At 27.0% G+C, this 12,507-nt stretch overlaps 1 protein-coding gene across 5 annotated transcripts in view; it reads left to right on the plus strand.

The window, feature by feature from the left end:
- The window catches only part of metro (membrane palmitoylated protein 7-like protein metro), a 75,378-nt gene that overhangs the window by 42,742 nt on the left and 20,129 nt on the right, over nt 1-12,507 (plus strand). For all 5 annotated transcript variants that reach the window (XM_075309976.1, XM_075309978.1, XM_075309975.1 and 2 more), the window contains 3 exons: nt 6-187; nt 269-364; nt 485-616. In XM_075309976.1, coding sequence (XP_075166091.1) covers nt 6-187; nt 269-364; nt 485-616 — 410 coding nt within the window. The remainder of the gene's footprint in view (nt 1-5; nt 188-268; nt 365-484; nt 617-12,507) is intronic.

A 12,507-nucleotide genomic window follows, 5' to 3' on the forward strand; every position in this document is an offset into this window, starting at 1 on the left:
TACAGCTCTTTCCAAGCTAATAGCCTCTCTCAAAGAGGCTGAAAGTCTTTCCAATGATCAAGAAATTGATTTTCTTCAAACCCTGCTAGAGTCCAAAGAACTCAATGCTTTAGTCAATGTCCACAGTAAAGTGGGCAAAGTGGGGAGAGATGATCGTTTGGCCCCCATTCTTTCCACCTCAGGCATGGTAAGTTGGGTTATTCTAAAACAAACTATCTAGATTTATTTATACTAAAAATTTCCTTTTTTCTTTCATGGCCTTGAGTAGATTATGTGCGAAGTGTTAGAACAATTATCACAGCAATGTCACTTAAATGAGGATTGCCGCGAGGCTTTTCATCTCCTACAGAAACCGCATTTACAAGTGGGTATAAGCAGCAACAACTGCTATCATAATATTTATCCATTTTAATCTTTCATTAATAATGGGGTTTCTCTTTTCTCATTTCGTTTTCTTTATGCCTGGAATTTTGATGGCCTTTAGAGTCTTCTTTATGCCCATGATGCCATAGCTCAAAAGGATTTCTATCCACATCTGCCCGATTTGCCCATTGAAATGGATGAGGATGAGGAGACCATTAAAATTGTGCAATTGGTTAAAAGTAATGAACCTCTGGTAAGTCCTGAAAATATGAAGAATTTTTTTAAGAAGAAACTAAAAGTGGGTGTATCCGTAATAACACTAACACTTGGTGGGTGTGGTTTTCATTACGAAGGCCAGGCTAAAGGGGAAAATAATTTAATTTAATTTTAATATTAAGCACAGTGTTTCGAAATAAAATCTTAAATGCCTTACTCCAGTAACTAAACGTATAGTATGGTAGCGAATTTAATATTGCGAAAAAAGTAACTAATTCATTTTCATTGCATTTCTTCGATAAACTGTTTCTAAATTATTTGGAATAAGGGAATTTTTATATAAACTTTTAAATATTGAATTATGGAAATTAATAAACTTTAATTAAAATAATTTTTGGATTCAATCTTGAAATTAATTGATCCAAATAATTTTTAATTGAAATGTCTTCAATCACAGAAATGATAGTATCAACCACCAAAGTCAATTAAAAAAATAATTGATGCAATCAAAAAATTAATTGGCACTCCTAATTTTTGTAATTTATCTTTGTTTTAATTAAAAAATGTTGCAGCAATTAAATTTTTAATTAGTTTTTTGATATTATTGAACAATTTTCAAATTTTAATTGGAAATATTTTGGTGATATTTTTTCTATGTACTTTCTATTACAATCGATTCACTGTGCTCTCGATTTATTTACAACTTTCGTTGTCTATATTTTTGTTGGTTTCCTTTTTGTTTTGTATTGGTCCCAATAAAAGTTTTGTTATTTTATTTATACGGCTCCCTCACTTTTCATATCATCAATCACCGTCAACATCATTGGCTTTTCCATCAAGTCTGTGCAAGTACCCACCCACAATCGTGGTCTTTGTCATTGTTAAGTTTGTTTGTTTTTTCTTATCTGCTATGTTGTCAATCCCTATACCATCAAAGCTGTCAATCGTATTTCAATGTCTTCTCCCATTACCCTCACACTCGGTTTTTGTACGCCCCAAAGCAATCTCGCACAACAATAGTCATTATCACCACAGCGTTATAAATGCTTGTGCAATCTCCATCGCTTTATTCGCTCAATCATCACATACCTATACACATACAAACACTGTCCCATGTACTGTGCATTACAATAAACACTATATAGTGAGAAAGATATATCTTTCTCACTCACTAACACTTATATCGCCTAATCCACATGGAGTCCTCTGATCTGAATTCATGTTGACAACATGTTTTCGCTTTTGTTATTTTGATGTGTTAGAGGTTCCATCATTATAGCGGCCACTTGTTACACCAACAGCGCCACCATCTATCTATGTATGAGGTTATAATCATTGACCCCCACAATGAAAATGTTAGCTCTATGGGGAATAATAAATAATTGATTGGCTCCCTACCCATTCCACTTTAATAACGGTATTGGTGATGGGCGATTTCACAGCACCGTGTTCTTAATTGTTTGGTGTTACTAATTAATTAGTTCAATATACCAGGGCATTCAATTATCTTATGGCACTTTTATAGTTTCATTTTACCTTGCCGTTGATACAACACTTATCTCAGCGTTTGTTGCTTTGAGAGCTTTGTTTTTTTTTTGTTTATAATCAGAATGTTTACGAAGTAACAAAGCTTTCAAGGTGTATATGGTGGACAATGAAATAAGAAGCAGACTTTTTACTTGGCTTATGGAGGCTGATATTGATGGTAGTGCTAGGAATAGGTACGATTTTTGGAAATTCTTACACTTTTGGTATGAAAGGTCTACAGAAAACACCACACCACACTAAAGCAGCTAGAATCATTAAATTTGTCATTAGGGACAGGGTTGCCATTTTGGTCCGATCTGACCAAAATTGACTTTTAAATTTGGTCCGATGGTTCGACCAAATGGAATTTGGTTAGGTTAGGTTAGGTGGCAGCCCGATGTATCAGGCTCACTTAGACTATTCAGTCCATTGTGATACCACATTGGTGAATGGAATTTGGTTGATTTTGGTCCATTTTCGTCAAATCGGTATATTTTTCAAAACTTTCTATAGAAATAAAATTTTGACAAAATTTTCTGTAGAAATAATATCTTGACAACATTTTCTATAGAAATAAAAATTTGACAACGATTTCTATAGAAATAAAATTTTAACAATATTTTCTATAAAAATAAAATTTTGAACAGAAATAAAATTAAAAAAAAATAATATAGATACAAAATTATGCCAAAAAATTGTTTAGGAAGACAATTTTGTAAAAATTTTATATAGAAATAAAATTTTGCGATAACTATCTATAGAAATAAAAGTTTGAACATTTTTCTATAGACATAAAATATTGCCAATATTTTCTATAGAAATAAAATATTGGCTAAATTTTCTATAGAAATGAAATTTCGACAAATTTTCTATTGAACTAAAATGTTAATAAAGTTTCCTACAGAAACACAATTTTGACAAAATTGTCTACAGAAATAAAATGTTGACGACATTTTCTATAGAAAGAAAATTTGTACAAAATTTTCTATAGAAATAAAAATTTTACAAAGTTTTTTTATCGAAGAAATAAAATGTTGACGATATTTTCTGTAGAAATAAAATTTTGACGGCATTTTCTGTAGAAATAAAATTTTGACAAAATTTTCTATAGAAATAAAATGCTGACAAAATTGTCTATAGAAATAAAATTTTGATAAAATTTCCTATAGAAATAAAATTTTGACAAAATTTTCTATAGAAATAAAATTTTGACAAAATTTTCTATAGAAATAAAATTTTGACAAAATTTTCTATTGAAATAAAATGTTGATAAAATTTCCTATAGAAATAAAATTTTGACAAAATTTTCTATAGAAATAAATTTTTGACAAAATTTTCTATAGAAATAAAATTTCACAAAATTTTCTATAGAAATAAAATTTTGACAAAATTTTCTACAGAAAAAAATTTTGTCAAAATTTGCTATATAAATAAAATTTTGACAAAATTTTCTATAGAAATAAAATGCTGACAAAATTTTCTATAGAAATAAAATTTTGATAAAATTTGCTATAGAAAAAAAATTTTGACAAAATTTTCTATAGAAATAAAATGCTGACAAAATTTTCTATAGAAATAAAATTTTGATAAAATTTCCTATAGAAAAAAATTTTTAACAAAATTTTCTATAGAAATAAAATTTTGGCAAAATTTTCTATAGAAATAAAATTTTGACAAAATTTTCTATTGAAATAAAATTTTGACAAAATTTTCTGTAGAAATAAAATTTTGACAAAATTTTCTATAGAAATAAAATTTTGTCAAAATTTGCTATAGAAATAAAATTTTGACAAAATTTTCTATAGAAATAAAATTTTGACCAAAATTTCTATAAAAATAAAATTTTGACAAAAAATTCTATAGAAATAAAATTTTGACAGAATTTTCTATAGAAATATTTTTTTGATAAAATTTTGATAAAATTTTCTACAGAAATAAAAATTTTGAAAAATTTGTCTGTAGAAATAAAATTTTGAAAATTTTTCTACAGAAATATTATTTTAACAATGTCTACATAAAATTTTCAATAGAAATAAAACTTTAACAATATTTTCTATAGAAATAAAATTTTGCCAACATTTTTTACGGAAATAAACTTAAAAAAAATTATATATAGATTATGTAAAAATTTTGTATAGGAAGAAAATTTTGTAAAAATTTTATACAGAAATAAAATTTTGTGATAACTATCTATAGAAATAAAAGTTTGACAAATTCTCTAGAAATAAAAATTTTTGCTAAATTTTCTATAGAAATGAAATTTTGACAAAATTTTCTACAGAAATAAAATGTTGACGACATTTTCTATAGAAATAAAATGTTGACAAAATTTTCTATAGAAATGCAAAAATTTCTATAGAAAGAAAATTTGTACAAAATTTTCTATAGAAATAAAAATTTTATAAAATTTTTTATCGAAGTAAAATTTTGTACAGAAATAAAATTTTGACATTTTCCGTAGAAATAAAATTTTGACAAAATTTTCTATAGAAATAAAATTTTCACAAAATTTTTTTAGAAATAAAATTTTGACAAAATTTTCTATAGAAATAAAATTTTAACAAAATTTTCTACAGAAATAACATTTCGACAAAATTTTCTATAGAAATAAAAATTTTACAAAATTTTCTATAGAAATACAATTTTGACAACATTTTCTATAGAAGTAAAAATTTTACAAAATTTTCTATCGAAGTGAAATTTTCTACAGAAATAAACTTTTGACGACATTTTCTGTTGAAATAAAATTTTGACGACATTTTCTGTAGAAATAAAATTTTTACAAAATTTTCTATAGAAATAAAAATTTTACAAAATTTTCTATCGAAGTAAAATTTTCTACAGAAATGAAATTTTGACGACATTTTCTGTAGAAATAAAATTTTGACGACATTTTCTGTAGAAATAAAATTTTTACAAAATTTTCTATAGAAATAAAAATTTTACAAAATTTTCTATCGAAGTAAAATTTTCTACAGAAATGAAATTTTGACGACATTTTCTGTAGAAATAAAATTTTGACGACATTTTCTATAGAATTAAAATTTTGACAAAACTTTCTATAGAAATAAAATTTTGACAAAAATTTTCTATAGAAATAAAATTTTGACAAGATTTTCTATAGAAATAATATTTTGACAACATATAGAAATAAACATTTGACAATTTCTATAGAAATAAAATTTTAACAATATTTTCTATAAATATAAAATTTTGAACAGAAATAAAATTAAAGAAATTATATAGATACAAAAAATTGTTTAGGAAGACAATTTTGTAAAAATTTTATATAGAAATAAAATTTTGCGATAACTATGTATAGAAATAAAAGTTTGAACATCTTTTCTATAGACATAAAATATTGTCAACTTTTCTATAGAAATAAAATGTTGGCTAAATTTTCTATAGAAATGAAATTTCGACAAATTTTCTATAAAAATGAAATTTTGCAAAAATCTTCTAATGAATTAAAATATTAACAACGTTTTCCACATAAATTTGACGATATTTTCTATAGAAATAAAATTTTGACGACATTTTCTATAGAAGTAAAATTATGACAAAATTTTCTATAAAAGTAAAATTTTGATAAAATTTTCTACAGAAATACAAATTTAAAACATTTGTCTGTAGAAATAAAATTTTGAAAATTTTTCTACAGAAAAAATATTTTAACAAAATTTTATGTCTACATAAAATTTTCTATAGAAATAAAACTTTAACAATATTTTCTATAGAAATAACATTTTACCAACATTTTTTACGGAAATAAACTTAAAAACAAAAATTATATATAGATTATGTAAAAATTTTGTATAGGAAGAAAATTTTGTAAAAATTTTACACAGAAATAAAATTTTGTGATAACTATCTATAGAAATAAAAGTTTGACAAATTTTCTATAGAAAAAATATTGACAAAATTTTCAGTAGAAATAAAATTTTTGCTAAATTTTGTGTAGAAATGGAATTTTGACAAAATTTTCTATAGAAATGAATTTTTGACAAAATTTTCTATTGAACTAAAATGTTAATAAAGTTTCCTAAAGAAACACAATTTTGACAACATTTTCTACAGAAATAAAATGTTGACGACATTTTCTGTAGAAATAAAATTTTGACAAAATTTTCTATAGAAATGCAGTTTTGACAAAATTTTCTATAGAAAGAAAATTTGTACAAAATTTTCTATAGAAATAAAAATTTTACAAAATTTTTTATCGAAGTAAAATTTTCTACAGAAATAAAATTTTTACGACATTTTCTGTAGAAATAAAATTTTGACGTCATTTTCTGTAGAAATGAAGTTTTGCCAAAATTTTGTATAGAAATAAAATTTTCACAAAATTTTGTATAGAAATAAAATTTTCACAAAATTTTGTATAGAAATAAAATTTGACAAAATTTCGTATAGAAATAAAATTTTGACAAAATTTTCTATAGAAATAAAATTTTGACAAAATTTTCTATAGAAATAAAATTTTGGCAAAATTTTCTATAGAAATAAAATTTTGACAAAATTTTCTATAGAAATAAAAATTTTACAACATTTTCTATAGAAATAAAATTTTGACAAAATTTTCTATAGAAATAAAAATTTTACAAAATTTTCTATCGAAGTAAAATTTTCTACAGAAATAAACTTTTGACGACTTTTTCTGTAGAAATTTTGACAAAATTTTCTATAGAAATAAAATTTTGACAAAATTTTCTATAGAAATAAAATTTTGCCAAAATTTTCTATAGAAATAAAGTTTTGACAAAATTTTCTATAGAAATAAAATTTTGACCAAAAATTCTATAGAAATAAAATTTTGACAAAAAATTCTATAGAAATAAATTTTGACAAAATTTTCTATAGAAATATTTTTTTGATAAAATGTTGATAAAATTTTCTACAGAAATAAAAATTTTGAAAAATTTGTCTGTAGAAATAAAATTTTGAAAATTTTTCTACAGAAATAATATTTTAACAATGTCTACATAAAATTTTCAATAAAAATAAAACTTTAACAATATTTTCTATAGAAATAAAATTTTGCCAACATTTTTTACGGAAATAAACTTAAAAAAAATTATATATAGATTATGTAAAAATTTTGTATAGGAAGAAAATTTTGTAAAAATTTTATACAGAAATAAAATTTTGTGATAACTATCTATAGAAATAAAAGTTTGACAAATTCTCTATAGAAATAAAAATTTTTGCTAAATTTTCAATAGAAATGAAATTTTGACAAATTTTCTATTAACTAAAATTTTAATAAAGTTTCCTACAGAAACACAATTTTGACAAAATTTTCTACATAAATAAAATGTTGACGACATTTTCTATAGAAATAAAATGTTGACAAAATTTTCTATAGAAGTGCAAAAATTTCTATAGAAAGAAAATTTGTACAAAATTTTCTATAGAAATAAAAATTTTATAAAATTGTTTATCGAAGTAAAATTTTCTACAGAAATAAAATTTTGACATTTTCCGTAGAAATAAAATTTTGACGTCATTTTCTGCAGAGATAAAGTTTTGACAAAATTTTCTATAGAAATAAAATGTTGACAAAATTTTGTATAGAAATAAAATTTAGACAAAATTTTCTATAGAAATAAAATTTTCACAAATTTTTTTTAGAAATAAAATTTTGACAAAATTTTCTATAGAAATAAAATTTTAACAAAATTTTCTACAGAAATAACATTTCGACAAAATTTTCTATAGAAATAAAAATTTTACAAAATTTTCTATAGAAATACAATTTTGACAACATTTTCTATAGAAGTAAAAATTTTACAAAATTTTCTATCGAAGTGAAATTTTCTACAGAAATAAACTTTTGACGACATTTTCTGTAGAAATAAAATTTTGACGACATTTTCTGTAGAAATAAAATTTTTACAAAATTTTCTATAGAAATAAAAATTTTACAAAATTTTCTATCGAAGTAAAATTTTCTACAGAAATGAAATTTTGACGACATTTTCTGTAGAAATAAAATTTTGACGACATTTTCTATAGAATTAAAATTTTGACAAAATTTTCTATAGAAATAAAATTTTGACAAAATTTTCTATAGAAATAAAATTTTGACAAAATTTTCTATCGAAATAAAATTTTGACAAAATGTTATATAGATATAAACAGAAATAAAAATTTGACAAAATTTATCGAAGTAAAAGTTTGCAAAAATTTTAACTTTTCAATGATATTAAATTTAATTTGGAAAAATGGTCCAATTTTGGAAAAATGTTGGCCCAAAATAAAAATTCATTGTGGTAATTTAAATTTTCCAGTTCATATCATATCCTCCACATAATTTCTTCCATCCCGTATAATGCATCCCTTCTGCTTCAATCTCTCTTTGTTTTTAGACAAATTTATTTATTTATTTCCATGTCATTTGTCCTGTCTTGAATTATATAAATTGCAAAATTGTTTTCAATGTGAACTCATGTCTAAAACAACAAACGTTATGTGTTTCTTTTTTCATATGTTCTTATTTTTTTAATTTGTACAAAATAAAATATTCTAAAAAAATAAATAAATATACATATTATCACAGTCAGGAGCACAAAGTGCGGAACCAATTGTTGTAAGTAAATGTCCTTCACAACCAAAACAAAAAAAAAATATACCAAAACAATAACAAAATTCAAGTCGCCACTACAAGAAATTATATGAAACCAAATTGAATTCAAACCACACTTATACACAAAAGCAAATAATTGGATGAAATACATATATATGGAATGTATATACACTTTTTGCAAACAAGAATTTATTTAATGAACTTGTTAAAAATTTGAAGATGTATAAAACAATTTTACACCCTGAAAAAATAATTTACTTTGAAGTGAATGTATAGTAGATAAGTTATGTCCATTATAGCTACATTTTTTTTTCCACAGGAGACAGAAACAGAGAGAAGGAGAAAATGATTTATTTTAATATGAGTACCTTGTTTGTCGAAAATAGAGCTCCTGAGAAAATATATAATTTTTATATGTGTGTGTGTATTCTTATTTATTCTATTCTTCTGGAATAGAGATTTATTTCTTAAGAAAAAAAAAATGAAAAGTTAGACCAATTTTTAAGAACAATTTATGACCGTCTAAACTAACTACCCTAAGAAAAAACGAAAATTTCAATAGCCCATATAACTTTGTGAAAATTAAAGGTATCTTAAAACTTCTTAACATCGTCTTCTAAATTGTAAGTAAGTCCTTACGGGATATATATTAGACAAAAAGAAGGCCGATTAAATACGTATATAATTCAGTTCTTGATCGGTATATATAGTGGAGTCTATACATAATTAAGAACCGATATGAACTGTTGCGTGGTAATTAAAGAGCCAGAAATGAAATATAGGGGTCGATTTATATGGCTAAGCTATATACAATTATGAACCGATATGGACCAATTTTTATTTGGAGCTACATATAATTATGGGAGCCACCGTGGTTCAATGGTTAGCATGCCCGCCTTGCATGCACAAGGTCGTGGGTTCGATTCGACCGAACACCAACAAGTTTTTCAGCGGTGGATTATCCCACCTCAGTAATGCTGGTGACATTTCTGAGGGTTTCAAAGCTTCTCTAAGTGGTTTCACTGCAATGTGGAACGCCGTTCGGACTCGGCTATAAAAAGGAGGTCCCTTGTCATTGAGCTTAACATGGAATCGGGCAGCACTCAGTGATAAGAGAGAAGTTCACCAATGTGGTATCACAATGGACTGAATAGTCTAAGTGAGCCTGATACATCGGGCTGCCACCTAACCTAACCTATATATAATTATGGACCAATTTTTGCATAGGTGTTTTAGGCGATATATCAAAACCATGTGCCACATTTCGACCGGATCGGATGAAATTTGCTCCTCCAAGAGGCTCCGGTGGTCAAAGCTGAGGTTCGGTTTATATAGGGCCTATATATAATTATGGACCGATATGGACTAATTTTTACACGGTTAACATAGTGTCTATATACTAACACAACGTACAAAATTTTAACTGAATCGGATGAAATTTGCTCCTCCCAGAGGCTCCGATGGTCAAATCAGGGGATCGGTTTATATGGTGGCTATATAATTATGAACCGATGGCCATATATAAATACCACGTACCAAATTTCAACCGGATCGGATGAAATTTGCTCCTCCTTTGGAGGTCAAATCTGGGGATCTGTTTATAGGGGGCTATATATAATTATGGACCTATATGGACCTATTTTTGCATGGATGTTAGAGGCCATATATAAACACCACGTACCGAATTTCTACCTAATCGGATAAAATTTATTCCTCTAAGAGGCTTCGGAGGTCAAATCTGGGGATCGGTTTATATGAGGGCTATATATAATTATGGACATATATGGAACTATTTTTGCATGGATGTTAGAGGCCATATATAAACACCACGTACCGAATTTCTACCTAATCGGATGAAATTAGCTCCTCTAAGCGGATTCGGAGGTCAAATCTGGGGATAGGTTTATATGAGGGCTATTTATAATAATGGACCTATATGGACCTATTTTAGCATGAATATTAAAGACCATATACTAACACCAAATACTAAATTTGAACCGGTTCGGATGAAATTTGCTCCTCCAAGAGGATCCGCAAGCAAAATCTGGGGATCGGTTTATATGGGTGCTATATATAATTATGGACCTATATGAACCAATTTTAGCGTGCATGTTAGAGATATATACTAACACCACGTACCAAATTTTAACCTGATCGGATGAAATTTGCTTCTCTAAGGGGCTCCGCAAGCCAAATCTGGGAGTCGGTTTTTTTATGGGGACTATACGTAAAAGTAGTCCGATATGGCCCGTTTGCAATACCATCCGACCTACCCAAGCCACCGTGGTGCAATGGTTAGCATGCACGCCTTGCATACACAAGGTCTTGGGTTCGATTCCTGCTTCGACCGAACACCAAAAAGTTTTTCAGCGGTGGATTATCCTACCTCAGTAATGTTGGTGACATTTCTGAGAGTTTCAAAGCTTCTCTAAGTGGTTTCACTGCAATGTGGAATGCCGTTCGGAGTCGGCTATAAAAAGGAGGTCCCTTGTCATTGAGCTTAACATGGAATCGGGCAGCACTCAGTGATAAGAGAGAAGTTCACCAATGTGGTATCACAATGGACTGAATAGTCTAAGTGAGCCTGATACATCGGGCTGCCACCTACCCTACCTAATCTAACCTAACCTACCCAAGTTTCAAGTCGATAGCTTGTTTCGTTCGAAAGTTAGCGTGATTTCAACAGACGGACGGACAGACAGACTCAGATCGACTCAGAATTTCACCACAACCCAGAATATATGTATTTATGGGGTCTTAGACCAATATTTCGATGTGTTACAAACGGAATGACAGCCTGATACATCGGGCTGCCACCTAACCTACCTAATCTAACCTAACCTACCCAAGTTTCAAGTCGATAGCTTGTTTCGTTCGAAAGTTAGCGTAATTTCAACAGACGGACGGACAGACAGACTCAGATCGACTCAGAATTTCACCACAACCCAGAATATATATATTTATGGGGTCTTAGACCAATATTTCGATGTGTTACAAACGGAATGACAAAGTTAATATACCCCCACCCTATGGTAGAGGGTACAATAAATTCGGGTAATTTACTAAACCCAATGTAGGTTAAAGTGGCAGCCCGATTAAGATTCAGGCTCACTTAGACTATTCAGTCCATTGTGATAAATAATAACCCAATGTAAATTACTCTCGAACCTCCTGTAAAAAGGTTGTCAATAGTCGGCTTTGTCTAAAATAAATTTTATAATCATCGATTTGTGTGCATTTGGCTGCGTTTATGAAGTGATAAATTACCAGAAAGACATTTCATAAAAATCATACTTGTAAGTAATGTACCAACAATATCTACTAAACCTTGAAAACATCCCCGGTATGGTGATAACTCTAAAGTGACGGTTTCTCAAACTCTTATTATATATTATTTATTGTGCCGGGCATACGAAAATTTTACTAACCACCGGGGTTTAATCTCCAATTAAGTACTAATCCAAGTTTGAGAATCATTGCCCTTAGTACTATTTCCATCTCTTTCTAAGACGTCGAATTTTCAACAAGTTCATTAAAGTTTTGTTTAGACTTTTACCTTTGCTTTTTGGCTATAAGTGTACTGAGTTCGCAGAAAAAAGGTAAAAGTTTAAAGCCAATTAAAAATCGCTTATTTTTGTTGTAAAACATACACTTAAAACATTTGTGTCGTACTTTGTCTGTGTAGCATCATTATAAAAAAAAAAAACAAATAGTATAATTATTTAATAGCTGTAAATAAATTGTTGTAATTGTTGTCGTTTTCTAAATGCGGGAATTAATCCGATTTTTTTTTAAATATTTTCTTTTTATTCTCA

Source organism: Haematobia irritans, chromosome 5, assembly GCF_050003625.1.
Source record: "Haematobia irritans isolate KBUSLIRL chromosome 5, ASM5000362v1, whole genome shotgun sequence".
NCBI classification, from domain to species: Eukaryota; Metazoa; Arthropoda; class Insecta; order Diptera; family Muscidae; genus Haematobia; species Haematobia irritans.